The sequence below is a fragment of the Thunnus thynnus genome, chromosome 10, assembly GCF_963924715.1.
Source record: "Thunnus thynnus chromosome 10, fThuThy2.1, whole genome shotgun sequence".
NCBI lineage: Eukaryota > Metazoa > Chordata > Actinopteri > Scombriformes > Scombridae > Thunnus > Thunnus thynnus.
In genome coordinates, this window is record NC_089526.1 from 20623176 (window position 1) to 20649029 (window position 25854).

Genomic DNA, 25854 nt, shown 5'->3' on the forward strand with positions numbered 1-25854 from the left:
TACTGGCCTGAATGCGCGTTGTGAGTTGCGATGGCATAGGTTACCACAACACGAAATGCAACTATTGGTCCAAATCACATGCAGTCTACTGATTCATATCATATGGAAAAGTTGCAGTAATTTAGCAAAATTGCAAGCTCTTTATAGTAGAGATTACGACCGCAAAATCACAGTTTCCTGGAGGGACTATCTTATTTTATGATTGGTCAAACTCTTGTGAAAGCTTAGCTCCTGTTTGTGCCTCTCATGTATTAGCATACATTGGTGTCACAGACGTAACCATCGGTTTCTTTAAAAGATAATTAATCAGCAATATTTTAAAAACCCAGAAGGTCGTTCAAAAACGCTTACTGCTGTTCTGAAGGTATTTCCAGAATCCCCAAAGACTCTTCTAACCATCTGGATGAAAAATATTTCGCCTGCTGCATTATAAGAAAGATTTTTAACCTGTTCCCAAGTTGCCCCTATCTTACTGTATCAAAACAAAGATGGCAGCTACCTGGACAGGAAACAGAGTCACAATTTGGAAACGAGTTAAAAATCTTATGGTGCAGCGGACATAATGTTTTTTTATCCAGATGGTTTGAATAGTCTTTAGGGATTCTGGAAAATGGTTAATTATCATTTAAAGAAACTGATAGTTGCCTCTGTGACCTGAATGCTGATACATGAGAGACACAAACTGGTGAAAACTGTGCTCTTGTGTCTAATTTTGACTTGCAGCATTTTATACAGTATTTTCATTGATGCCTGAAATGCACTTTGTTGGACACCAAAAGAAAAACAACATGGCTGCGTTTGTTTTCTGATGGTTGAACCAGGCCTGTTTTACGTTCGTGATGAAACATTCTTGTCAAGCAGAATACCCTGAAATTCCAGCCAACTTTCTGTATTTATTCCGGTTGAAAATGAACATGACAACAGTACTGGAAGCAGCTAAAACATCAGCTCCAGAATCCACTTAATTAAACAATATGATGATTTTAATGAGTTTTCCACAACTGAGTCTTTCCACAAGCAAACTGTTTTGGTTATCATGGAAAACAAATCAACATATATGTAGTTTGAGTTTCAAACATTGCTCCCTGGAAAGACTTGCAACTACTTTAAAGGAATAGTTCAACATTTTTGGGAAATTTGCGTGTTCACTTTCTTGCAGAGTTAGATTTAAAAACTGAAAACATCCTCATTTCTGCGTGCGAAATATGAAGCTAGAGCCAGGAGTTGATTAGCTCTACATAAAGACTGAAAGCTTATAACTAGCGAGCTTCGGTGGGCATATTTTTGAACTTTGGATAGAGCCGGAGTGGCTGTTCCATTCTTTATGCCCACCTAAGCTAACCTTCTCCTCCAGGTAAGGTGTTCTTCAACACTTTCGGACTGAAATTGAAATGAGAAAGGATGATTCGCACACCAAGTGTAGAAAATAATGAGGACAGGTTTTTTCCAGGAGGATAGGTCATTTTCTGATGTCACGTAATAAATGTATTTCAGTCATGAAAGGGAGGTCTACAAAGGAAGGGAGGACTCAAAAGATTATAAAAGGGTTTTTATACCTGAGAAAACTGTCACACAAACTCTCAATGCAGCAGTGCTCATAGGGTGATTGTCCACCCTCCAAACTGAGCCCTGACATCCAGGTTGATTGGCAGTAGTTTGGTTCCCCTGTGTTGACAGTTGAGTGTGTGGCGTTAGTACCGATCCATGCAGCTACCTCACCTGACCTGCAGTTCCCTTCAGTAGGATTTATCTCCCTTCTCCTAAAGGCGTCATTAGTCATCACCCTACAGGGACAGGGGACAGAAGAGCTGAGGAAGCACACACACGCCTTATTGATGACTGGATTGATTGCAGGGTCAAAATTTTAATGGGTTGATAATGTGACGTGTTGGCCTGACGGGGATTAACTGCAGAGGAGAGGACGCAAGCACACACACACACCGACACACACACAAACACACACACACGCTTGTTTCTTTGTGAGGCTCAACAATTCATTTGAAAAGCAAGTCATATTCTCCTGCCCCAAACTAACCTTTATTATTTCCCGAAGCTTCATCCTCCTTCCCAGAAATAATAGAAATACTCAAAATTAAATTGAATCGAATACAAAGCTAGAGTTGGAATTTTTTCATCTTTTTGTCACATGCTATTCTTGTGAAGAAATTTTCTCTTTAAAAGAACAGAAGTGGAAGAAAAGAGGAGCAAATCCACATCCATAAAATAAGCATTTCAACCTTGAGCTTGACATGACCTGGCGTCATAACAGAGAATTTTAATCACGTCTTCCGCTGAATTAACTTCATATTAGCTCAGCCTTGAGAATACTAATATTTTGCCTCCAAGCAACTGAATGTAGCAACAAGAAATGAACAACATGGATCAAAACAGTATCCATGGATCTAACCTCTACCCCTCTTTTTCCTCTTCTTCTTCTTCTCTCTGCCAGGTGGTCGTCAGAGGGAGATCATAGTATCTAAATCTGACAGCAAGGTGTTGATAACAGACTACAACCCCTCTAAAGACTACATCGTCAGTGTCATCGCTGTCAGCAGCAACCAGCAGAGTAGACCACTGAAGGGTAGACATAAAGGTGTGTTCATGCATATTATGTTTTGTGCTTTTTATTCTACTGCTGTACTGCATTCTGTCGCCCTACTTTTGTCTGTTGTACTCTACTGTACTGTTCACTTCTGCTCTATTCTGCTCTGTATACTACTGTGCTTCTTCCTGATGCTACGCTACTCTACTCTCCTACTAAAATTGTTTTCTACCTTCCTCACTTCTCAGCTTTTTTTGTCCTCTCCCTTTGTTTCCTTTCGTTTCTCTCTTGTCCACTCCTCTTCACACATCTCGTCTCATCTCCTCTTGTCTCTTTTCCTCTTCTATCCTCTTGTTTCCTCTCCTCTTTTCTCCTTTCCTCTGTTCTCTGTAATGCTACTCTACTCTTCTGCACTGTATTCTGCTCTACTGTAATCTCTAAGTATCTATTGTATGTGTATTCTTTTCTTATATTAGTATGTACACACAGATAAAGAGAGCACCGTCTAAAATCACTGCTTTTTGTTCTCTGGGATTCTGCTTACCGAATCTGTTCAACCTGCTGTAGCTGAAAGAGGTGAGAGTCATGGAGGAGACAAGACTGAACCCCAGAGGCTGACTGATTCAGTTGTACATCCTGAGGATGCCAACGAGATCTCCGGAGGTAGGACAAACGCTCACAAACACGGTTTCCAGGAGAGGAGGCCATACACAAATTCAGTGCTCACATGAACGTATAAATAAAAGGAACTGCGCTGAGTGGGACTCCGCTTAAAGAGTCCTCCAGTCAGTTGCCATAGTGATGTTTGGAGGTAGGACAAAATGGTGGTTAGCTCTGTCTTTCACACCAGCTCCATGGATCAGAATGGCCAAAATATATGAGCCTGGTATCTGTCCATGTCCTGGAGGATCTGACTGTGAAGTGTTTCCCCCGTGCGGAGCTTGTGCGGCAACTGATTAACAACAAAAACCCACCTTTTTAAAGCAATACCCAGACAGACATCAGCCTGGTGGTTTACTTACCCACCAAGTGAGAGCACAGATGCCAAAACCATCTATGCTTCATTGGTGAACCATTCATCTTAGTGCTTGTTGGAAACTCTTTAGCATTTGCAATGTTGAATAATATTCGGTGGCTGTGAATCCTGATATTAGGCGATGAATGACCCACACTGTTCATTTGTGTCTGTGCGGTTGCCTGTTAATTTGAGCTACCCCTCCCCGACAAGGCTGTCTGGCTTTCTGTCTGTTTGTTATTGAAACCAAGATGTTCTTTCAGTTGGCAGCACTCATGTCCTCTTACTTAAATACCTAATATTTCAACCTCTATTCTATGAAATGTGAGAGAAGAAAGGAATGCATTCATTTTTGTCTTCAATGTATGTGTGTGCTTGCATAAAAACTATCTTATGTCTGCTGATTTCTTTACCATAACCGTGTTCAGCGGGGAATCTTTGCCTTGAGAATAATTGATCATTTGTAATATGGTTTTCTGTGTATGTGTGTGCCTTTTTGTGTGTTTGTGAGAAAGATGTAGCTGGTTATTTGCCGACTCAGACATGAACTCGTGGTTGAATCTGAGATGTATGAATATGATTGTTTTTACAAGATTTAAAAGTCACTTTTGGTGACATTTTTACCATTGCTTTCTAGCCATAAGTGTACACAACGGCAGAATCTCATTACTCAGCGGTAGGGTAGGGTGCTTATTATTTAAGCACACTTGCTTTAGGCTGGCTTATTATTCGTATTTTTGTGCGCAAGGGGATCATTTATCATCGGGCAGTAAAAGAATGTGGGGGCTCAGAGCTATTCAGGAAGTTGCGACTATTGAATATGATTTAAATAGGTCCAGCCTCCATTTAACTGTATAGTGCATGTCATCATTTTTTATGGACTGTAACCCTTATATATTATTTTCACAATATAATTTTACTCTGTAATGCTATATGTGCACTTCATATTTGCTGATGGAGCAAGAGAGGGACACACACACACACACACACACACACACACACACACACTCACAGAATCAATCACTAAGGAATTAACCATGTTATAAAGCTTATTTATAGACACTTTGCATGAATACAAAATTAATTGGCTCTTAGGTGGAGATGAAAACACATCGATAGTAAATCAAAGCAAATTTTATATTGACTGCAATCTCTGGCAACACTTTAAGTGTCCTTATTACAATGTATTAACCTGCATACAAAGCTTGTATTGGATTCACAGTAAACAGACTTTTTCTTTCTGGAAAATACTGCACTGTCACTATGCCATCCTCTCAAAAAGTATTAAACCTACAGCGGAGACACAATAAAAGCTAAATCAACACATTTATGAAAAACGTAAACAAGCCTTGTTGTTTAACCAGAATTTCAATGGATGTGTTCCCATCGGCTAATTATGTGGTTCATTGTGACAGTTAAAATCAGATGGTGCAGTAAAACTTCAACATCATAAATTGTGTGGCGACCTTCAGACATTTTTATTTTTTGTTTCAGAAAGACAAATTAGATTTTGAATTGTGCATTCCTCAAACACAGACAACAACATGACAGAACTCAGGCTGTTATTGTTTTGGGAGAATTTTCCAGCTGTGCCTCTGGGCCAACACATCTGGTTACAAAATGACCAAAAATCATCTCTGTGACTTGAACTACCGCTGATCCCACACTGAAACTAAAAACAAACGAAAACTCATAACGCTGACACATACACACTAACACATACACACAGGTTTAGATCTTTTCTTTTTCTCTTTTCTCTCTTTCTTTTCCCTCCTCTTCTTCCTGTCAGTAGGTAGATTATAAAGCTGGATTTCCTTCGGTCTGCTGTCATCACAACCACTCACTATTCACTGCAGCAGAGGTGACCTTGATTGGTGTTCTGTCTCATATCTGTTGGGGATTATAATAATATCCTGCTGTGCTTCAATAGAATCTGTGAATGTACTGTGTGTGTGTGCAGCTTTGTGTACTGTATTGATAATTATAATGTCTCATGGCGGATCAATAGAAGGTGCTCTTTTATGTGTTACTGTAACATGTGAGTGCTTCTCTCTTTTTCTCTCTCTAACATGCTGTGTGTGTGTGTGTGTGTGTGTTATACAGTGATAATGCCTTGTGTTGCATACGTATGTGTGCGTTTGTGTGTGTGTGTGTATGTGTATTAGCTATGCAACACAGTCCATCACCGCTTTGTTCCAGAGTAGTGATCAGCTCGCTTTTATGTCAGGGTGTGTTGTTTACAAAACCTTTCATTAACAGCGGGCTCAAAATCTCTTCTCTGATGTCTGTGTGTGTGTGTGTCTGTCTGTGTGTGTGTGTGTGTGTGTGTGTATGGGGGGGGGGGGGGGGGGGGGGGGGGGGGCACACATCAGACAAGTCAGTTACCTTTTTGCACTCAAGCTGTGTGTGCATGATACCCTCTGCATGTGTGTTTCAGTCACAAAGTATTATTTGTAAAGGTGGGTTTTTTTTGCTTTTTTTTCATATAGTGACAAATTAGTTTGGGTCGATTGTAAATAAAAAGTCATATGAGAAACTTAATAATAATCAGGTATTTCTAGCATGACATACATTCATAATATTTTGCATTTAAACTTGGTAAACCGACGTCAAAGAGTGCAGAAAAGGAGAAGAAAATATGCAGCAAACTTTTTATCTAGCTTTAGCTTTTCATCTTTGCCTGCCGATATCAAAAGCATCCTGCTAGTTTGTGTGTGTGTTGTTATGTATGTACACACGAGTGTTTGTGAGCATGTTCGTAAGCTGGATTGAAGTTCCTCAGATGTGTTTTAAAGTAGAGGGGAGGTAGCCCTTAGTTGAAGGAAGTGTCATAAAACTTCTTGCGTTCGAGGTAAAATAACCACTTTAGCCTCCTATTTTTGTCCTAAAGATACTTTACAAATTACTTAACTGCATCTTGCAGAGCATAAGAACAAGCTGCTCTCAACTAAATACAGACTGTCCATTCCAGGAGCTTTAAATGAAGCTAATTTTCTGTCTGCTCTTGAGGTGTCATTGACTGAGTCTGGCTCTGAGCAAATAGGAGAGGTTTTAAACGTTTTTTTTTTTGTTTTTTTTTTTTACCTTGCTTTGTAGTTTGCAGTCTGTCCAAGTTTCCTGCATTGATGTCAGTCATTTGTAGGTCTGCACCTCCAAGTCGATGATTTGAATCATCGGTCAGGGACTCCTGAGTTGGATCTCAGTTTAGAGAGAGAGGGCTGAAGCATTTTCACAGACTTTAAATCAACAGATCTTCAGAGCACATGATTCAGATGCTGTAAGTTACTGTTTCTGAGTTGAGGTGCCTCAGTTTTGGGTTTTTTTTTTGTTCTCTGCTGTGTCATTGTCTGCAGAGAAAAAACAGGATGAACACAAAGATGCTACAAAGATTTAAAAACTTACAGACTCCTCTGCAGATAATGCTCAGCCTCATGCAAAGAAGACATCATTATTTATAAAGTTTAATTCATATTTATATAATAAATTTACAAATTAACTGCTGAATCAGATTCATCTGGGAAATTTGGAGTCAAGTTTAGCCTTTGAGTCATTTGCTGTTAAATAAGGTGTTAAATCATTCTGTCAAATCAGTGAAGTTATTATTCATGTACTCTTTGTAAATGAGTAACATCAGAGAAACATAATTACTGTGAAACATAATCACCTTATTCTTATACCCTTTAACCATCCTCCAGTAATTTCTAGTATTCACAGGACACCTACTGTGGTTCCCTCTACAGGAGATAATTGAAAACCTAAATACAGTAACATATGTGCAGCTCTTTTCTTCATATTGTTGAAAGTGCAGCTCAGAGAATGAGGTGCACTGGGTGAATCATAAAGCAAAAGAGACAGGAAATGGGAAAATATCAACTTCTCTTCTCTGAAAATGTATATACAGTATGTGTGAATCATTCACAATTCTATAAAGACATCTCAGCAGGTCAGTGACTGAAAAAGAGAAGTTGATTCATTGAGAGCACAGCATGATAGACTGTGTGTGTGTGTGTGTAGCAGTTAGATTACAGTCTAGTCTTAAATATTCACTTTTTGTCTTCTTACTGACTGTATAGCATATTTGTTTCTGTAACTATAAAGTTTTGACTGTAAGATCTACAGACACAAAACATGCTTATCAGAGAAAAAAATAATGAAATGAAGACATATGTCATCAGCTCCTGATTGGGCTGGAAACATAGAGAGAGGAAAAAGACAATTCTAGAGATCATAAAACTGCACAACATTTAAATGGAGATACACAAAAACACAAGGGCCCTCACAGCTACTAAATGATAATGAATAATAGAAAACTATTTTTTCAGCTACTTGCCAACTTGAGTGCCAAGTAAGGTCTGTCATACACTCACTTTCCACTTATTTCTGTCAGTTTGAACTCCGCCAACAAAGGACTCTCTCAGGGCTCCTTAATCAACTGACTGCATAAAAAATGGCGGTTTCAGTGCTTGACATTCTTACTGTAGTCTCACAGTCCAAAGCGTCAAAACATCAACATCTGCTCTTTGCAGTTTGGATTGAGACAAGGAGGCAGAGCAAAGACTGTGTAATGTTGTTACACACGGGACCAAATGATTTATAGTATATCTTATACTTACAGGCTTATTTGCAGAATGTCCTCACCTGAAAAACTACAGCATTGGTCAGTTGTTCAGACATTTAAAATATTTAATTTTAACAAGTGAACTCTTGTGGTTCTATGAGTAATTAGTTGTCTATGAGAAGAAAAGGTCATTGTCGGTTTCTTTAAAGGTAGAATCAGCGATTCTGGAAAAAGATTGTTCAGTACACTTTTTGTCACATTCAGCGAGCTGTCCGTTCTGTGTGTACGATGAAAAAAAATCCAGCGTTCATACACAGCACTGGCTTTGTAAATGGGAAATAAATAAAATGACTTGGACCAAGTTGCACGACACTATTCCAGCCAATCAGCAACAGGGGGTGTTTGTGCTCGTCGAGTCATCAGAGCAGTTGTCTGTGTGAGGACATGACCGTCTCCCCCGTCTCCAGCACCCGCTGAAGAGAGAGAGAGTGGCCGATTCACATAGAAAGCGTTTTCTCAGTGAACAGATACACTTCAATTTATTAAATGTATCAATCCACACTGAATCTGAGACAGTCTCACGGAGACCCCCGACTTTTTTATGCTCTGAGTCTGTTTCTGTCATGTTTAATGAAGCGTAATCTGAGCAGGCAGCTTTTTAAATCACGCAAATATCCTGCTTTATACGTGTTTTGAACTTGTTTTGAACCGTATCAATGAATCAATAAATACAAACACTGTTGTTTTCTTCCTGTGAAGCCGACATACAAACTATTTTGGTTTCATTCCTGCTGTCAGTCAGCGTGGTGAAGGCAGTTTGGCCGTCTGTTGTCCTCTCAGCTCTCCAGGAGCTGCAGCTGACAGACGGCTGCTTCTGTGGACAGAGACACTGAACACAGGTTGAGTGAGAAGTGGGAAGGCCGCAGAGAGGCGGAGAGTGTGGATGGCCTGTTGTGCTCACATGAGATGGAATTTCTTTTCCACTCATGATAATGTGTGAGAGGAACAGAAGTGACTCTACAGCTGACGCATCGCTCTGGATTCTGCCATATTTCTCTTTTGGTCTCTTATGAATTTGGGGGGCAGAGCTTCTGTAGAAGCATGAAGGGAGGGGTCTATTTGTTTGGGTGTTTAGTTCAAATATCAGCAGTCTTTCTCCAGAATGACTGACTCTACCTTTAAACTACAATCTTTCCCTAATCTTTCCTTTTCAGCAAACCTTGCTCTAAGCAGTGGATTTGTTAACTATTTTAAGCCGTGAATTAATATGTGCTACTGAGTTCATACATCACCAAGACAGTGTATATTGGATTGATTGGAAATAAACTACAGTGCCCATGTTGATTGTAACGAAGGAGAATGTCACCCAGTGCAACGGTTTGTCTCCCTGATGTGTTTTAATAGTTTTTTGACAACAACGGAGCTCTATGACACAGAAGAATAAGCTGCAGTATGTCAGTCTTTGACTACACAGACAATATTTGTTAGTAGGATCAATTAATTGTTGGATTTGGTCCTTTCATGGCTTTGTTGACAAAAAAAAAAACAATATAGAATTTTACCAGCGTTATCCTTTAACCAAAACTTAACATGAAAGGGAGTCAAAAATGAAAATATTTTTCTGTTTAGATAGTAAACTTGTTGCATTTGCATGTTATCTCACTCTCGTTCTTTATTATAAACTGTACAAAAAAGATATTTGGCAACTTTTAATTTGCCAAAGTTCAACCTACTTAGGTGTCCTTCACATAATAATTTTAAAATCCATAGATTTATGTTCCAATATCTATTGTATTATGTTAGCCTTTCCTGCTGGTTTCATTAGTGTTTCATCCAAAATAAAGTCAGTATGTTAATCTGCAGCCAATAACAATAAATATCCGTGTTTTGCTTATCAAAGCAAGAACTAATCCATTAGTGGTCCCTTGTGCAAGACAGTAATATATTTTCATTGGAAACTGGCCCTAAACAACCTTTCTTCAAAAATAATAGCTATTATTTGGACAGCTGTGCAATATTAGATCAGAGGACATCTGTGTTACAGTGTGTGTGTGTGTGTGTGTGTGTGCTGTAGATGTGTCAATCACTGTATTTGTTACAAACGTGGGTCAGTAGCCAAAACAGATGGTTGTCGCCCTGCGGTTGATGCCGTTATCAGACTACACAAATTCAGCCAGATTTTGACACAGTTTTGTGGTTACTGACAAATTTCCAGCATTGGGCCTGAATATGAACGTTAGGAATGATGAATGGGCGTCTTGTAGTGTGACATAATCAAAGAACAGTGATGTGGCGGCTGGGACGCCCCACGACACCCTGACGAAAGGTCTAGCATGTATTTTCCTGCCTAGTTTGACAACTCCCATATTCTCCTCTTCGTGACCTCCAGAACGGGTCCACAATCATTTTTTCTTTCTTTTCTTTTTCTTTTCGGAACACAAGACCGCCAGCATCACACAGAGCATTTCTGTAGCCGGGATTGACAATTTCTTGACCCTCCTCCATGACAGCCTATGAACTTGCACAAGGTCGTGAATAATGATTGATCGGGGTCATACTGGTAGTGTTGCCCGTCTCCCAGCCAAGACACAGCAAGAATTTATGACACTATGATTGCCTAATCTGACATGGTGACCATCGTGAAAGACATAAGATGTAACAGATGCTGTAAATCATCATTGGTTTCTCATAATCAAAGCATAACTCTTGGATGCACAGAAAAATTTGGCTTGAAAACAGTAAATTCCTGTTTTCTCTTCTCTGACAGTCAGCGAACGGTTGTCTGTTCACACTCCTCTGGTCCACTTTTGTCTTTAGTTTTTAGTCTTCCTAATGCATAGTTTTCAATGTGATTTTAATTTGTTTTATTAAGATTATTAGTAGAAAAATAACCAGATATATGATCTAAATGAAAATATGATATAATTTCGATATATATCATTACACTTGATGCACTTGCCTGCATTTAAATTAGAGTTGCAGATGTCAATGTAAAGGAAGTGATGCCTTACTTAAACTAGATAGACTTGATATCGATACCACTCCACTCATTAAATGGTTGACTTGCTTTGTTTCAGCTTTCACACATAAAGCAATCAGAGTGCCAAGCCAGCAGCATACACACACAAGTGGGAATCACTGAGCAATAAAGGGCAAAAGCCTCTCCCTTCCTCTATGCTACAGTGCCTTTTTCAATACATATATTACCTAATAGGATGTGAGCAGAGTGTTGCCTTCCTCCCTTCCTGACTGAAGCGTTAGACCAGCACACACACAGGCAGACACACACAGAATGAACCCAAGGGACAGAAAGTTGAACTGGAGGCCAATGAGATTCTGTTGACATTCAGCACTCTGATAGTGAGTGAGAGAGGGAGAGTCCTCTAGTATCCATCACCTTTGCAGAGGGTAACAAACACACACCTGGAGAGAGAGTTTTCAGTATTTATAGACAACCTTAATTCCTACAATAACATTATCATTTATTTCAGCTCTGGCACTTTCTGTGTGTGTGTGTTTGTGTGTGTGTGTGTGTGTGTGTGTGTGTGTGCACTTCTTTCTATATTTATTGCCTGGTTAATTCCCAGCTTTAACATTAATTTGGTCTAAATCTCTCCATCTCTCTGTGCCTGTGCACTATGTGGTCATATCTGTATAAGTCTTGCTTTTTTTTTACTGCTTTGTTAGTTTCTAGAATTACCAGACTCTCTCTGTCTTTGTGCATTTTGCCCTTCATGTAATGTAATTCTTAGCTTCGCTATTAAGTGAATGTGATGCTTAGTTGCTTCACAAGATATCAAAGGTTTATGGCTACATAGATGTGTCATTAGGCTGATAAATAACATGAAAAACCGAGTGAGGATGGCAGGAAATAGGCCAGCAATGATACCAGTGGAAAAAGAGATACAGTAAACACATGCAGCCTGTTTAAGTATTTACAGGCTACAAAATAACTGGTGAGTGTTGTTATCAGTTCCTTTGTGCACTTTTTAACCTTACGTCTATTCTTCCCAGTTCAGAGCAGAGATAGACAGATTTGCATATTATGGCTAAAAGCCAAGAAATTTAGAATTGGTATTGTAAAGAGATTCACAGATGATGTGAAAATGCATTGTTTGAATATGAGCGGGTTTGAAGGGCAGAGAGGAGAGTGATGAAGAGAGGTATTTAAAGAGAATGTATTAACATAAACTGAAATGAAAAGTGAGGTGGCAAAGAAAGGACTCGTGGTGGAAACTCAGGTAAATGTCCTCCAGAAATACACACTTGGTCCTACATTTGTCTTGTCTCACTTAACGCTCTTTCCATCATGACAAGTATGTGTTTTACATTTTGTTTTGGACATTTGCCAACTATTGAATTATTTATGTTGAGAGAAACTAAAGAAATATCATCCTCACACACGTTGGATGTCGGCTCAGAGACTTGGCCATTGCTCACTTGGGCATGTGTGTGTGTGTGTGTGTGTGTGTGTGTGTGTGTGTGTGTGTGTGTGTGTGGTCTCTATGCTAGTCAGACTTATGTCCTTGTCCTCAATTAAGAGAAGGAGTTCATGGCTGAGTTGAGCTAATTGTATGACAGTGGTTAACAAGTGCGCGTGTGTGTATGTGTGTGTGTGTGTGTCTGTGTGTGTGTGCTAATGGCATTTGGGTCATTATTGGCAAGGACTTCTTAAGTGCGGAGGTCAATTAGAATAATTAGTGTCCACTTCCTCGCTGAATTTCTTCTATAGCTTCCCCCTCTTCCCTCTCCCTCATACCACACTGTACTATTCTGACACTGTGGTGAGAACAATTTCACTTTGATTTCACCCTGTTTTCTGCAGAAACAAGTCCTCTGCAAGTGTAGTTTAACTAGAAGAGAGCCAAGTTGAAAATATTGTGTTTGGGAGGCACAGCAAAGAACACTGTGCATGCACCAACAGTTTTTTACATGGGGCAAGAAACTGCTACTATATGTAGCTAACTTAACAAGTGAAGTATTATTTTAGAAGTAATTTTATGCAATTTGGTGATTACATCAATAACCAAAATATGCTTTAAAAGACTTTGTATTTTCCATAATAATAATGCTAATTTTTCCTCATCTGCTGTGCTGCTGTTTATTTTCTGTACTCATGTCTTAAAGGGGCACTCCACTAATTTTACAAATGAAGGTCAGTTTACTTGTCACAAGGAGTAAACAGCTGTATAATCACTTCTGTGGCTCCATGCGGAGTCTTTCAAAGAAAATAACCCTGATAATGTTCTCAGGGTTTCTTTGGATTGGTCTTGAGACTTCAAATATATAACATGAAGGATTTAAACTGGAGTTGTAGAGTATGAAAGACATTGGTGTTTACCAGTCAGCGAAGGCCTGAAAAATACATCATGAAGTTGCATTATGGGAAATGTAGGATCCAGTGTTTTTAGATTCTTAAACATATATTAGGGTCTTAAAGTGAGGATATTTTTGCCTCTGCTGCTTCGATTTGGCCCAAAATCTGTTTCTTGTGAGTCTTCCAACTTTATGAAAGTGCAATCCTAAATTACTGCAGTGCCCCTTTAATGCTCTGCATTACCTCCTGCTTCATACTACACAATCTTTGTCCTCATGCCCCTTTCCCTCTTTCTATCTCTCTGCACTTTGTTTTACCTTTCGTCACCTCTTTGTCCCCCTTTCATCTCTCCTCTCTTTCCTTTCTTGTCAATCCCCTCCTCCTTTGTCTCCCATTTTACCCCTCTGTCCTCCAGTTTACACTTTGTTTTGGATGAAGCACATCAGCCCTTAAACTGTTGTTTGAAGTGGCACCAAATGCCTTTTTAGGTTGGTAAAATTAACCACATTCCCCCATTTTGAAGTGAGGCCAATCCATTTCTCAACAGATAATGGTTTAAAAACTGATATGTTATATAGTTCTGTTTTGCATAAATTTCCATTATTTTCTAGTGGCTCATAATAACTAGTTTAGCTGCAATAAATCCTCCTTACATAGTTTTCTTGCTTATTTTCCACCAAAGAAGTGCTAACACTTACCCTCCCTTGAGCTAATAAATGTATACATCCATCAAACTAAGCTTATGCTAAGCTACAACAGACACATGAGAGTAGAGAGATAGGGGTGGGCTAGTGTGCAAACTCTCATTCCCCTCCTGCAGAATTAATGATTAAGCCAATATTGTACTGAATAATGACACAAAAAAGCACTTACTTGAGGACCACACCCATCTCTAAAGTTCTTACAATGTGTGCATGGGGCTAAAAAATAACTAGACATGATAAGAGGGGCACAGCTTTCGAAATAGAGGCCCACACAGTTCAACAAGTGTGTGTGTGTGTGTGTGTGTGTGTGTGTGTGTACCAGACGAAGAGATTAGAGGAAGACAAACAGAAAGGAAAGAGCAAGGCAAAGAAAGGCAAACAGAGACAGGTAGAGATGGAGAGACAGACTGAAAGGAATAGAGAAAAACACTCAGTTTATAGGCCGTGTGTTGCTTTCAGCATAAATAAAGCGTCTGTTCTGTCACTGTCTGTGTATTCAGTGAGGTGGAACAGAACAAGACAGTGGATTAAAGATCAGGAGGCCAAGCAGGGAAAGGTCTCCAGTGGAATGAGACAAACCGTCTAAAAACATCTGTCGGATTACACCTTAAAACCCCACTGGATTACACTACTTACCCCCACATACACACTCTCTCTCACACACACTCACTCACACAGGCCCACAGGTCTCACAGATGAATATGAATGTTTGTGCCTGGCTGAGTTTGCTGAGGTGCTCCGAGGGCCACTGAGCAAATGACAAGCGTATCAATCTGCTGTCTGTCTCTTGATTGAATAAACAAACCAATAAAACAAAGAAAATCTTGCTTTTCAAGCTCTAGTGTATCACCATTGTTCTCTGGAATAAGACTAGGTCAAAACCTAGTATACAGCTGGACCGTGTATGGTCAATGTGTGTAACTGTGGCCAATCTGTTACAGGGATAGTCAGTGGTAGATGTGAATTCCTGGATATTAAATGTTCATCTGCAATTTTCTGTAGTGGTCCCAGTAATATTTGTTGTTGAAGTGTACTGAAGTATCACATGACATGGTTAAGCAATGTTTGAGTTGAAAAAAAGGATCTAAATGCAGTTGCAAGAACAATACTTTCCGCTCATATCTTGGGATATTTGATTTGAAAGAGAACTTATTTTAATTTTAATTATTTTATAAATATAAGTATTCTAATTATCTGTTCTCCCCCTGCTTTCATCTCTTTCTATCCGCAGATGTCTGATAAACCTATTGTCACATCCATATTTTTATGTAGGATTAGCATGCTAGGCTAACAGTCCGTCAGCTGTGTGACTTTATATCTGTGCTGTGAAGTCTTTCAGAGCACACAAACACTGTAAACACACCTTTCACCTGCCCAGCATGGTGCGGTTAAACCAGAAACACTGCAGCTACACCTTAGCGTATTGACTACACACAGCATGGCACGGCATGCTAACTAGCTGCTTGCTGCCGTGCAGGCTGGTAAAATGGTTCCGTCGCCTCATTGTGAGACGCTTCGGCCAGTAAACGTTTTAATTTGGGGCTCGGCTGTAAATAGCTGAAACTGTTCATGCCAATTCATTTTGAAAGAGCAATGGCCAATGGGGAAAATCCAACACTGGGTTCGCCGACCAATGGTGTAACTTCATCAGTCAGTCAGTCAGTCAGTGATGGACATTCAGGGTTATAGGGCTGTCTGTGGCCGGTCCAGCCAAAAACAGAAACAACCTCTGTGGCTGTAGGCAGACTAAAACAGCTCTGTAGTCATACAACTCTAAGCTTTGGGTATGAATTTGTGACACTTTTTTTTTTTCTTAACAGCTGCAGCTATTACATTTTTATTTTATTTCATTCATTACACAGTTGTCAGATCTTTGTTTTACTGACTGTTGGTCTGATTCTTGCCAATGTCATGGTTTTCAACTTAGGAGATGATAAACAACTAACAGGTTTTTGACAAAACAATCTCATCACAAGGTCCATTCAGTAGCTTTTCTACAGCTTTTGATCATATCAAATGATCCCCATGAGCTGATAGATTTTTCACAGTTGTCATGGAATTGTATGTGTAGTTTCCATGGTGCAGAGCCGCACTTCTAATTCACTGAGCCTCGCCTCCAACACGGTAAATATACTACATTTATTACATGTACCTTTATCACTAAAGGAGGCAGGTGAATAGCCAAACAGAAGACACACCGAGCAAGAGTGAGCAGGAGAGCAAGAGGGAGAGAGAAAAGTCATTGCTAGCAGCTAAGCTAAACTGCTAAGCTAAAGTAACTAGCAGATCTGAAAAGTGTGTAAACAACTGTGTGAGAAAGTTGCTAAAAGAAGGAGAGAGCTAAGAGTGCTGGAGCAGAACTAGTGTAAGTTTAAATGTAGAATATAGCAAAAGTAATTGAGTTGAGATGTAGAAACACTACCAATAAAACAGAAAACTACATATTGTGCATTTAAAGAGAACATTTTTATGGTGTGTTGCTTCTATAATTTGAAGTATTTCTGGTGACAAATTCTGGATTATATAAAATGGACACTACCAAGATATCCATGACATTTAGTCTCTTCTTTGTCACTTGTGGTTAAACAGGTGTGCACTAAGTTATGATATGTAAAACTGGCCAACAAGGTCAGTTTTTCCATCACATTGTGACTCCATTGTAGCTGTCTCTTTAAAGGCTATCCCCATTTTCAACTCAGTTTGGTAGAGCACTTAGCAAGCACACCTACACATGACCAAATGAGATGGAAAGGACCAGACTGTATTGATTTAAAGTGGACACTTTCTCTACAACATACAGGAAACTGCTTATATTAAAGCATTCGGTTCTACGTGATAAATCAGCAGGCGGGAGAAATGGGTCTTATTACTATTCATCCTGAAATGATACATCTTACAGGGGTGACCATAAAAGAGGCAGTTCACCCACTATGTAATATTTCCATTTTCATCATTTCACAGAAGTTATTACTAATACTGAGAGGAATAATACATCAAAATCAAGCATATCAAATTGTGTTAAACTATTTGGGAATAAGTGTTCAATTATTTTTGTGATAAATTAGCCTTATCATTGAAGTGAAGTGCTTGCTAAAAGCAGGTTCACCTTTGAAGAGAAACTTTGAAGAGAATCAGGGAAATGTTTTCACTGATGTGGAGCCATTGCTGCTGCTATCCATCTATCTGCATGCCTGTCACTGATCTCAATGTTAATTCCAGACACTGAAACACAATCACAGCGGCGGCGGAAATAAAACTTAACTAGAGAGAGATTGAAATGACAGCACACTCTGTCTGATCCCTGGCTAAATAGAGGTCAGCAATAAATCAAGACCGGCTGGGAAGAACCACTGTTAATGAGAACAGAGAGAGACAAAGAGAATGAAGAAGGAGAGGGTGGAAAAGTTTTCAAAACTAGATTAGTGTGCATTTGAAGATGAGTTGTGTGTGTGTATTTATTTGTATGCTCTCCAAGATCGCACATGCATTATTCTCCCATTTATATCCATAGTTTGTGCGTGTGTGTGTTTGATGTATGTGTTACTTCCCGGGAGTTGGAGATTACGGAGCAATCTGCTTTGCTTTAATTAATCTGGTCTGCTTTGAGAATAACATGTAGCCTATGTGTATGTATTTAAATCTCTAGGCGCTTTACTTGTGTGTTTATGCCCTTCTACAGCTGTTAGTGCCGCTAACTGCTACTTATACTACTTGTCTTTATCATCTCTCTCTTCTCACTACTGTTTACAGTCTTTGCATGTCTGTCTTTGCTCAACTAGAAGTTGCAGGCGGCCAACAGTGGCTTCCTTTGTTGCCGTCACATTTTTAATACCAATTTCTCCACTCCCACACAAGTTAATTCAATTGTCCCCAAGCCACATGCTTTTTTCCCACAGCTCTGCAGACTGTGCTGTGGGCTGTGCGTTGTAAAATGTGGTCGCTCATTCAGTCATGGACACCAGGTGGACGGTCTGTCTAATCACGTGCTTGCATGCCAATTATCGTTGGTGCTCATCCAATTATGTACTCATATGTAAATAGGTTCAGTGATGGCAGCGTCTTCACTAATCATGTGCTTCTATGCAAATAAGGTTCAAATGTAGTTCAGCCAACCTCATGGCTCAGTAGCAATGTTCTGCTAAAACACATGGACACAAATCTGTAAATTCAGCTTGATGTCATGAAATGCTTACATGAAGGCTACTGTATTTGTGTGTCTAGAGACTTTTCAGTAAAACCCACTAAAATAAAAAAAACCCTGCACCGTTAATATTGATGGTGAAGTCCTACAATTCTTATATTTACTAGAGTTCACTATGTAAAAGGTTCTCAATAGGCCTTTTTCACAGAAGACATTTTGAAATGTTACAGTCGGAAAAACACAAGTCTAGATAATAAAAATTAATGATGGCTGAATTCCATTTAGCTTCCTCAGTTTCTGGTATTGTGCACGCTGACTCTGTCACACTGTCATGGTTTACTGGGACATAATAGGTGCTTGTCCTGTTATGACGACTATAATGTGTGCTATGTTGAACCTTTAACATCAACCGAGGTTGAGGATAGGTATGTTTATCTGGTTGTAAATATAAATTGTTAATATACTATTACTATATTTCTGCTTATCTTTGAATATTTTGTTCAAAGAATTTGCATGATTGCAGTGCTACTGTCACTAGCTATTGTTTGTAGCTATGCTAGCCATGTTAAGCTATCATAACCTCATTAAATAACACATTGTTACGTTGTACGAACAGAGACTTTGGACAGAGAAACACATGCTCAGTAGTCAGCAGCTCTCCTGCTCATGTTGGCACTGGTTGTTTCTTGTTTTCTTACTTGATTTTTGAAGAACCTTTTAGTTAAGCCAAACTTATTTCCTTCAGTTTAGTTTCCATGGTGAGATTTGCTCCAACAAACCCCATCATTTGTATATTCTGAAGACATTTTGGCCTCCCACAATGCACTTGTCAACTCCAATAGCTGGCTGAGGTGTAACACGCTCTCCAGCAGAGAGAAGAAAACCAGCCAAGCTTTACTAGTAGATCTTCTCCCATCCATGATGTTAAAAATGTATACATTATAAAGGTAATAATAATAATACTACTTGATAATATTACTGAAGATTTTTATTTTACTAAGATAAAATAAAGTGAAAATACATAGAATGTGTACTTCAGTGGGTACAGACATGTCACACCATGATTATGTAAAAATATGTTTACATTTTGGCAAAGTGTTTCTTTAACTCTTAACTTTATTGTAAGATCAGATCTGATCCTATCTCTGACATCTCTACAGTTAGAATTTTTTCTACTTTTTCTATCCTCATACTAACATTTGGTCCCCATATGTATAGAAATACAAGAACACACACACACACATTACGATAACTGATAGGTTGTATGCTCTGCCATGGCAGTTTTTTTGGTTAGTGAAGTATATAATAAAGAGTGAAGGTGCAGAACAAATCCTGTCTGTCATTAGTTAACTGCAGAAATGGACAGAGTGAAATAAAAAAAAATGGAAAGAGACAGGAGAGAAACTGGACAAACTTGGACAGAAGAAAGACTTGGCACCACAGAGTCTGCGAATATATCTGCGGTATTTCATCAAACCCGAAACAGCGTTTTGCCTTCTCTGGCTCTTTCTTTTCTTTCTTCGCTTTTCTTCCTCCTTTTCCCATTTTTGTCTCCCTCACGAGCACTGAGACACTGTTCCCCACTGTTCTCCAGTAACTTTGCACTTTGACCAGCAGATAGGGCGTTAGATGGGAAGAGAAAAGGGAGAAAAAGAGGTAGGAAAGGATGAGGAGAAGAAAGGCAGATGGGGCTTAGAAGGAGCAGAGGGACCTTTGACCAGCCTGCTGTTGTCTGGCAGGCAGGCAGGCAGGCGGAGAGTAGAGACAAGGGATTTCAATAACAACTACATTCGATACCAGAGGCATTCACTGTGACATGCGTTGTTGGGAGGGAAACACTATTGTGTGCATGTTTATGTGTTTTATGTGTATGATTTCCTGCTCCTCTGTCTCCCCTATCTGTATTTTTTGTATGTAGGTGTCTGTTTTACACACATCTGTGACACGATTGCAGAAGTAATACTGATTAAATTGCAGATTATTTTCCAAAACATTGAAGGAATTTCATTTTAAAAATTGTCGGTTGATTATCAAATTCTCTTCAGATAGATTATACAGATGAAGGCAGTTTTTGTTACAGCTAGGCTGAGCGGCTGCTGCTACCAGTTCCAGATGAAGATAAATTTCTGCCAAAGCTGCTAAAGCCGGTAACATAGTTTTCATAGTTTGGAAAATTGTTGAAATCACAGGATTCCTTTCTGAAATGTTCTGAACACATCTCTGCATGGGAAGCAGTCTTCATTTTGGCAATTGATTTAGATTTTTAGTCTTAATCTTTTGACGAAAATGTATATAAGCTTCAGTCAAATTTTAATAATTTATTTAGTCCAGTTAATATAATTTTTAGTCCAAGTTTAATCAACAAAACTTAAGACATTTTAGTTTAGTTTAGTTTTAGTCTAGTTTTGGTCTGTGTCATTTTAGTCTCATTTTAGTCTTTAATTTTCAATGTTTACCCTTCAAAGCATTTTGAGGCTATGTCTATTGCCATATTTGTTGTGTACAGTTACCATGGATACAGGTGTTGTTCTCATCTATCGTGAGGTTAGTGGGGAAGGCACTGTTTACTTGTCCACACACACACACACACACACACACACAGTGTCCATGTCACTCTGCTGTACAGTTATACAAAAGACTGACTCTCCTCAGTAAATCCGGTTGTCATTTACAAACTCATCCACTCTCCGTCCTTCTCCCCTAGCATTACCACAGTTACCTGTGCTCTCTAATGAAGGCCAGCTAATCATTCAGAAGCTGGATTCACTCACCTCTTCACCAAAGTACTGTTGGATGACTGGGTTTAGCTTGAGAGGAGAAGCTAAAACATTGGATAACTGAGCAATATTTCTTTAGCCAACATCTAGAGAAAGATTTAGATGATTGACTTCCAACATTAATAGGATACAGATTTTGTAGATTGTTGAATAAATAAATAGCACTAAAACAGCAATTACTTAATTTGTCCATTTGTTTGTCTTTCACATTATCGTTTAGTCTTTATTAATTGACAAAACACATAATAGATTTTGCCGAAGTTCCCCTTTTAAAAGGTTACGTTAACAATTAACAGTGTTTTTCAATTGTTTCCATTAAAAATAGGCTTCTGTGGAAGACTGACAGATACTTTTTAGTCAGTTTAACTAAATCACTAAACAAATGCACATATTCAGTATACATTACATGAAAGTGCAGCGTGAAAAATTTTAAATTAACCTTTACAGTCTGGATTGGGCTTTGCTATTATACAATCTTGATTGATTATCAGTGTTAGTAACCTAAATAAAAAAGAGAAATATGTTAAAATAAAAACATACTGTTAGTCCATGACGTGTCGCTATAGCACAAGTGTAATTTGTCTCGTGTACCTGTGGCGTAACACCAGCAGCCTGCCAGCAGCTGCCAATCAAACACAGACACCGACACGCACCTCCAGCCAGCTGAGACAAAAAGGAGCATTTGTGATATTTACACAAGGGCCTTTTTTCTTCCTGTTCATAACAAAAAACTATTAACAATACATAAAAACCTTAATATTATTTATAACTGCAAAAATTGAACAAATGTGATTTCAGTTGGACTTCAAGTATATTTTAAAAAATGTGTTCAGTTAGATGATTCACACATAAGCTCTTCTGGTTTTCAGTGATCAGGAACCTGTCAGTGGAACAGATGCTTTATGACCTTGGACCAGAATACCAGTAGAGTTTAGAGTCGTCTCCCCTTAACGACTAGTTATCATCACCTAATAAAATTTACAAAGCAAATCCAGATAACACTGTCCTGCAAAAAGACAACGACGTCCCATTAATGTTTATAACACAATGTTTCACAGAGACCAGTTCTCTGTCTTGTACAGTGTCTGACAGAAAGCTGAACATGCACACATGGGTATGACCTTGGCAGAGTCAAATAACAGTCATTTTAAGTCAACTTTGCAATTATGGAAATTGTTTTTTATACTATACACAAATGAATGTCAACAAATGGGTTCTTCTTGGAAAATGACCCCTGTGATTTAACTACTTTGCCTGTTTACAGACATCAGCAGGAATAATGTGAAGGAATGGGACAACCATGATTATTGGTTCTGATATAAAACATCAGCATTATGCTTGGTTGAAGGACGTTCTCACCGCCCTGCCAACAATAAACGTGGGCTGTAATTAGCTGAAATTACCGACACTCTAATCCTCTGTTAACCATATCCTTCGTCTGTCTTGATGGCTTTTCACATCGCACAGCCCCCCGCTCTCCATCTCTGACCTTTTCTCTCATAAACATGAACAGTTGGTGCTTGTAAACACACGGCATTCAAAGTTGGCTTCTCCTCTCCGGCTCAACGAGCGAGCTAGAGAGTGAATGAAGAGAGAGAGTTCACGGCTTCATGAATCAGAGTAATAAAACATTATTTTCTGATTGTTTCACAGCGGTTACGTTGCGCAAATAAACACACCCACTCTCTACTCTGCGTGTGTGTTGGTCAAACAGACACACCAAGAGCAGAGGAGCAGCACACAGCGGAGGAGGGCGACGGAGAAGCACTGAATCAAATAAAAACATTGCAATGTAACCTGGTGGCTACTCTACAAGCCCCGACCTCACACCATGCACGCTGTTATTGGCTTGGGGCTACACACCCACTGCGCAAAGGTTGACACCCTGAGACGTCCTGAACACAACAAAATAATGAGAAAATAAAATATAGGCAGAGGGCAGAGTCCCTGCAGATAAATACACACACCACACACTCCCAGTGGGTCATCAGTGATGATTGAGAGGGATCACTTTCCATGCATCCTTTTTTTTTAGTAAAATCCTGCACAGTGTACCTTTAAGTTCCTCGGCTCTCTATTTACCCATTGTGTCAACAGCAGTTACTATAGATACTAATACCCTCTGAATGTCTCTCACTTCCTGTCATATAAAAGCTCCTCAGTTGATCTGTGTCTTTTGTGTTTGTGTGTCTTCTATCACTTTTGAAGAAGCCTTTCTGGTGCTTAGTTATGGTCCTTTTTTCCCTCTTCTTTAACCTTAGAGTTCCTTTAAAGGCCAAACTTGTTTGTTTTGTAAGAAGGGGGAGTCTAAAAAGAATCCTCTTTTCACTGTTTGGCCTCTCAGCCTTTTGCCATTTTGCTGAAACTCTTAACTAAGCTCCTCTCTTTCCTCTTCTCTTCTCTTCTCTTCTCTTCTCTTCTCTTCTCTTCTCTTCTCTTCTCTTCTCTTCTCTTCTCCTCTCTTCTCTTCTCTTCTTTTCTCCTCTCTTCTCTTCTCTTCGTGGGGCTAATTGAGTTTTGATGATTTATTACTTCATCTACTTTTCAATAAAGAGCCTATGTTCTTTTCAAAACATTACCTGGAATTAGGGAGAAAATATTTTAATGCCAGCACCACAATTGCATCGTGCATTTTCAGACCATGACATTGTCATCAGCTATTCTTTTGACCTTGTTGTCTTGTCTTCTCTCCTTCGTCTGTCATCTGTAGCAGATGGATGGTTCAAACTGTCAGACAGACACAGACAGCAGACAGAAGGCTCTGTCTGGAAAATCACTTCTTGAAAAGAATACCTGAGTCACTTATCGTTAGACAATGTGTCTTTCATGTATTTCAAGCTTTTGGTGGAAGTGTAAGTAGTACAGTAAATGTGACATCTATTTTTTATATAACGCTGCCTGCCAAAGGCATGTTTTACATCGCATTTTGTACTGTACTTTATGTCTAATACATTTGTCACAGTGATGTCTTCCATAAATACTCAATTTTTCTGTGTTCATTTCTGAGAAATATTCACAAGCTTGGAAATGATTCCCTGTCTTTTGGCCACTAGCTGGGAACGTTGCTCATCTTAGATGTGTGTGAAGGCACTTTGCTTTCTTTGACAGTTCAGAGTGTACAGTTAGAGGTCCTGGGACCAGGTCATTACAATTAACCGGGACACACCCGAGCCACTAAAGTAACATCTGTTGTGAGAAAACAAACTTTCTACTCTATAGTCCTCATGGAGATGGTTAAAAAACTGGAGTTCCTATCGTGTTTAGTTTGGACTGATTTTGGTGCAGATAATAACAAACAGCAGTTGAATTATCTCCTTTGACTCATGCTATCACTCCACTTTATAATCTTTATCTCTTTTAAACCGTGAACAAAAATGCAAAGTAATGATTTGTATTTCCTCTAGTCAGCATTCTCCTTTATCACTTTTTAGAGACAAATGTCCAACCTTATCAGCATGTTCTGGATTATTCACCATTACTTTTGTAGACAGATAAGGGATTTATGGTGAAACCTAAGTGGATGTTTTCATTTTTAGAATATCGTACTTGGCAGGATGTCAAGATAAGCAGTTGTTGGATTATAATAACTGTGTGTGTGTGTGTGAGAGAGTGTGTACTACTTCAATAATTTAGATGTAGGTGTTGTGTGTTAGTATATATGTCTGGTATTTGCACGTGTTTCTATGCAAATCGTTTTGTGTGCATGTGTTTGTGTTTCCACAATATTCTCATGTACTCATATCTCTCCCCAGGTTTAGATTTCCCTCGAAAACTGTTTCATGTTTTTCAAATGAAAAGGGAGTCAGTTCACATCAGCTTGTGAAGAGATTTATTTCAAGAAGTGAAATAAATACGACAGAGTTGAAAAGACGCTGTCGAGATTATTCTAGTTCAAGATGCTGTTATGAACTATGTATTGTACATGTTGTTAGAGCAAGATAAGAAGAGAACAAACCTGAGTCTTTCACTAAAGTTATGAGTTTTCTTAATGTTTTCTTAATGTTTTCTTAATTTCCCAATTCTTCTCTGACTTTGCTGTTTATGTTTTGTTCAATAAAGAAAACCTGAAACCTGCAGACTTGAAGCGTGATTTTATTGTGTTTTGAGTTTTGGCTGAGAAACCTGCATATCTAAAGTGAGAGCATTATGTTTTTAATAGTAGTTATCTTTTCAATTATCTGTAATTTATGTCAGTTATAATGGATCTCCTCTCCTCTCCTCTCCTCTCCTCTCCTCTCCTCTCCTCTCCTCTCCTCTCCTCTCCTCTCCTCTCCTCTCCTCTCCTCTCCTCTCCTCTCCTCTCCTCTCCTCTCCTCTGCTCTCCAGTTGATCAGTTTGTGTGCCACACTGAGGCCATAGCAGACATTGTGATCCTGGTGGACGGCTCCTGGAGTATTGGTCGGCTCAACTTCCGGCTGGTCCGCATGTTCCTGGAAAACCTGGTCAATGCCTTTGATGTTGGTATTGATAAGACAAGGATAGGTGGGTCCCTGCTTCTTTCCGTCTTGAACAAATGGGACTAATATGGTCTCCTGATGTTTGTGCAAATGTTTTTATTGCTCTGCAGTTTTTTTTCCAATCACTTGTACATTATAACTGGGCCTATTAACTAAACATCCCAAAACCATGACGCCATCTACCAAAAGACAGACCCAATTCCCAAAACCATAAACACTATTCCCTTGTTTTCACTCATGCGCTCATTTAGAAAGCGCTGGCATTCAATATCATTAACTCAAGTCATCACAGCTGGAACCCAATTAACACACAATTCTCCAAGTGGAAACGCTGAGTCAAAAC

At 39.1% G+C, this 25854-nt stretch overlaps 1 protein-coding gene across 3 annotated transcripts in view; it reads left to right on the plus strand.

Annotated features, from left to right (window-relative positions):
- col14a1a (collagen, type XIV, alpha 1a) overlaps positions 1-25854 on the plus strand; it is a 148281-nt gene that overhangs the window by 15984 nt on the left and 106443 nt on the right. For all 3 annotated transcript variants that reach the window (XM_067602026.1, XM_067602027.1, XM_067602025.1), the window contains exons 4-6: positions 2450-2593; positions 3110-3205; positions 25381-25536. In XM_067602026.1, coding sequence (XP_067458127.1) covers positions 2450-2593; positions 3110-3205; positions 25381-25536 — 396 coding nt within the window. The remainder of the gene's footprint in view (positions 1-2449; positions 2594-3109; positions 3206-25380; positions 25537-25854) is intronic.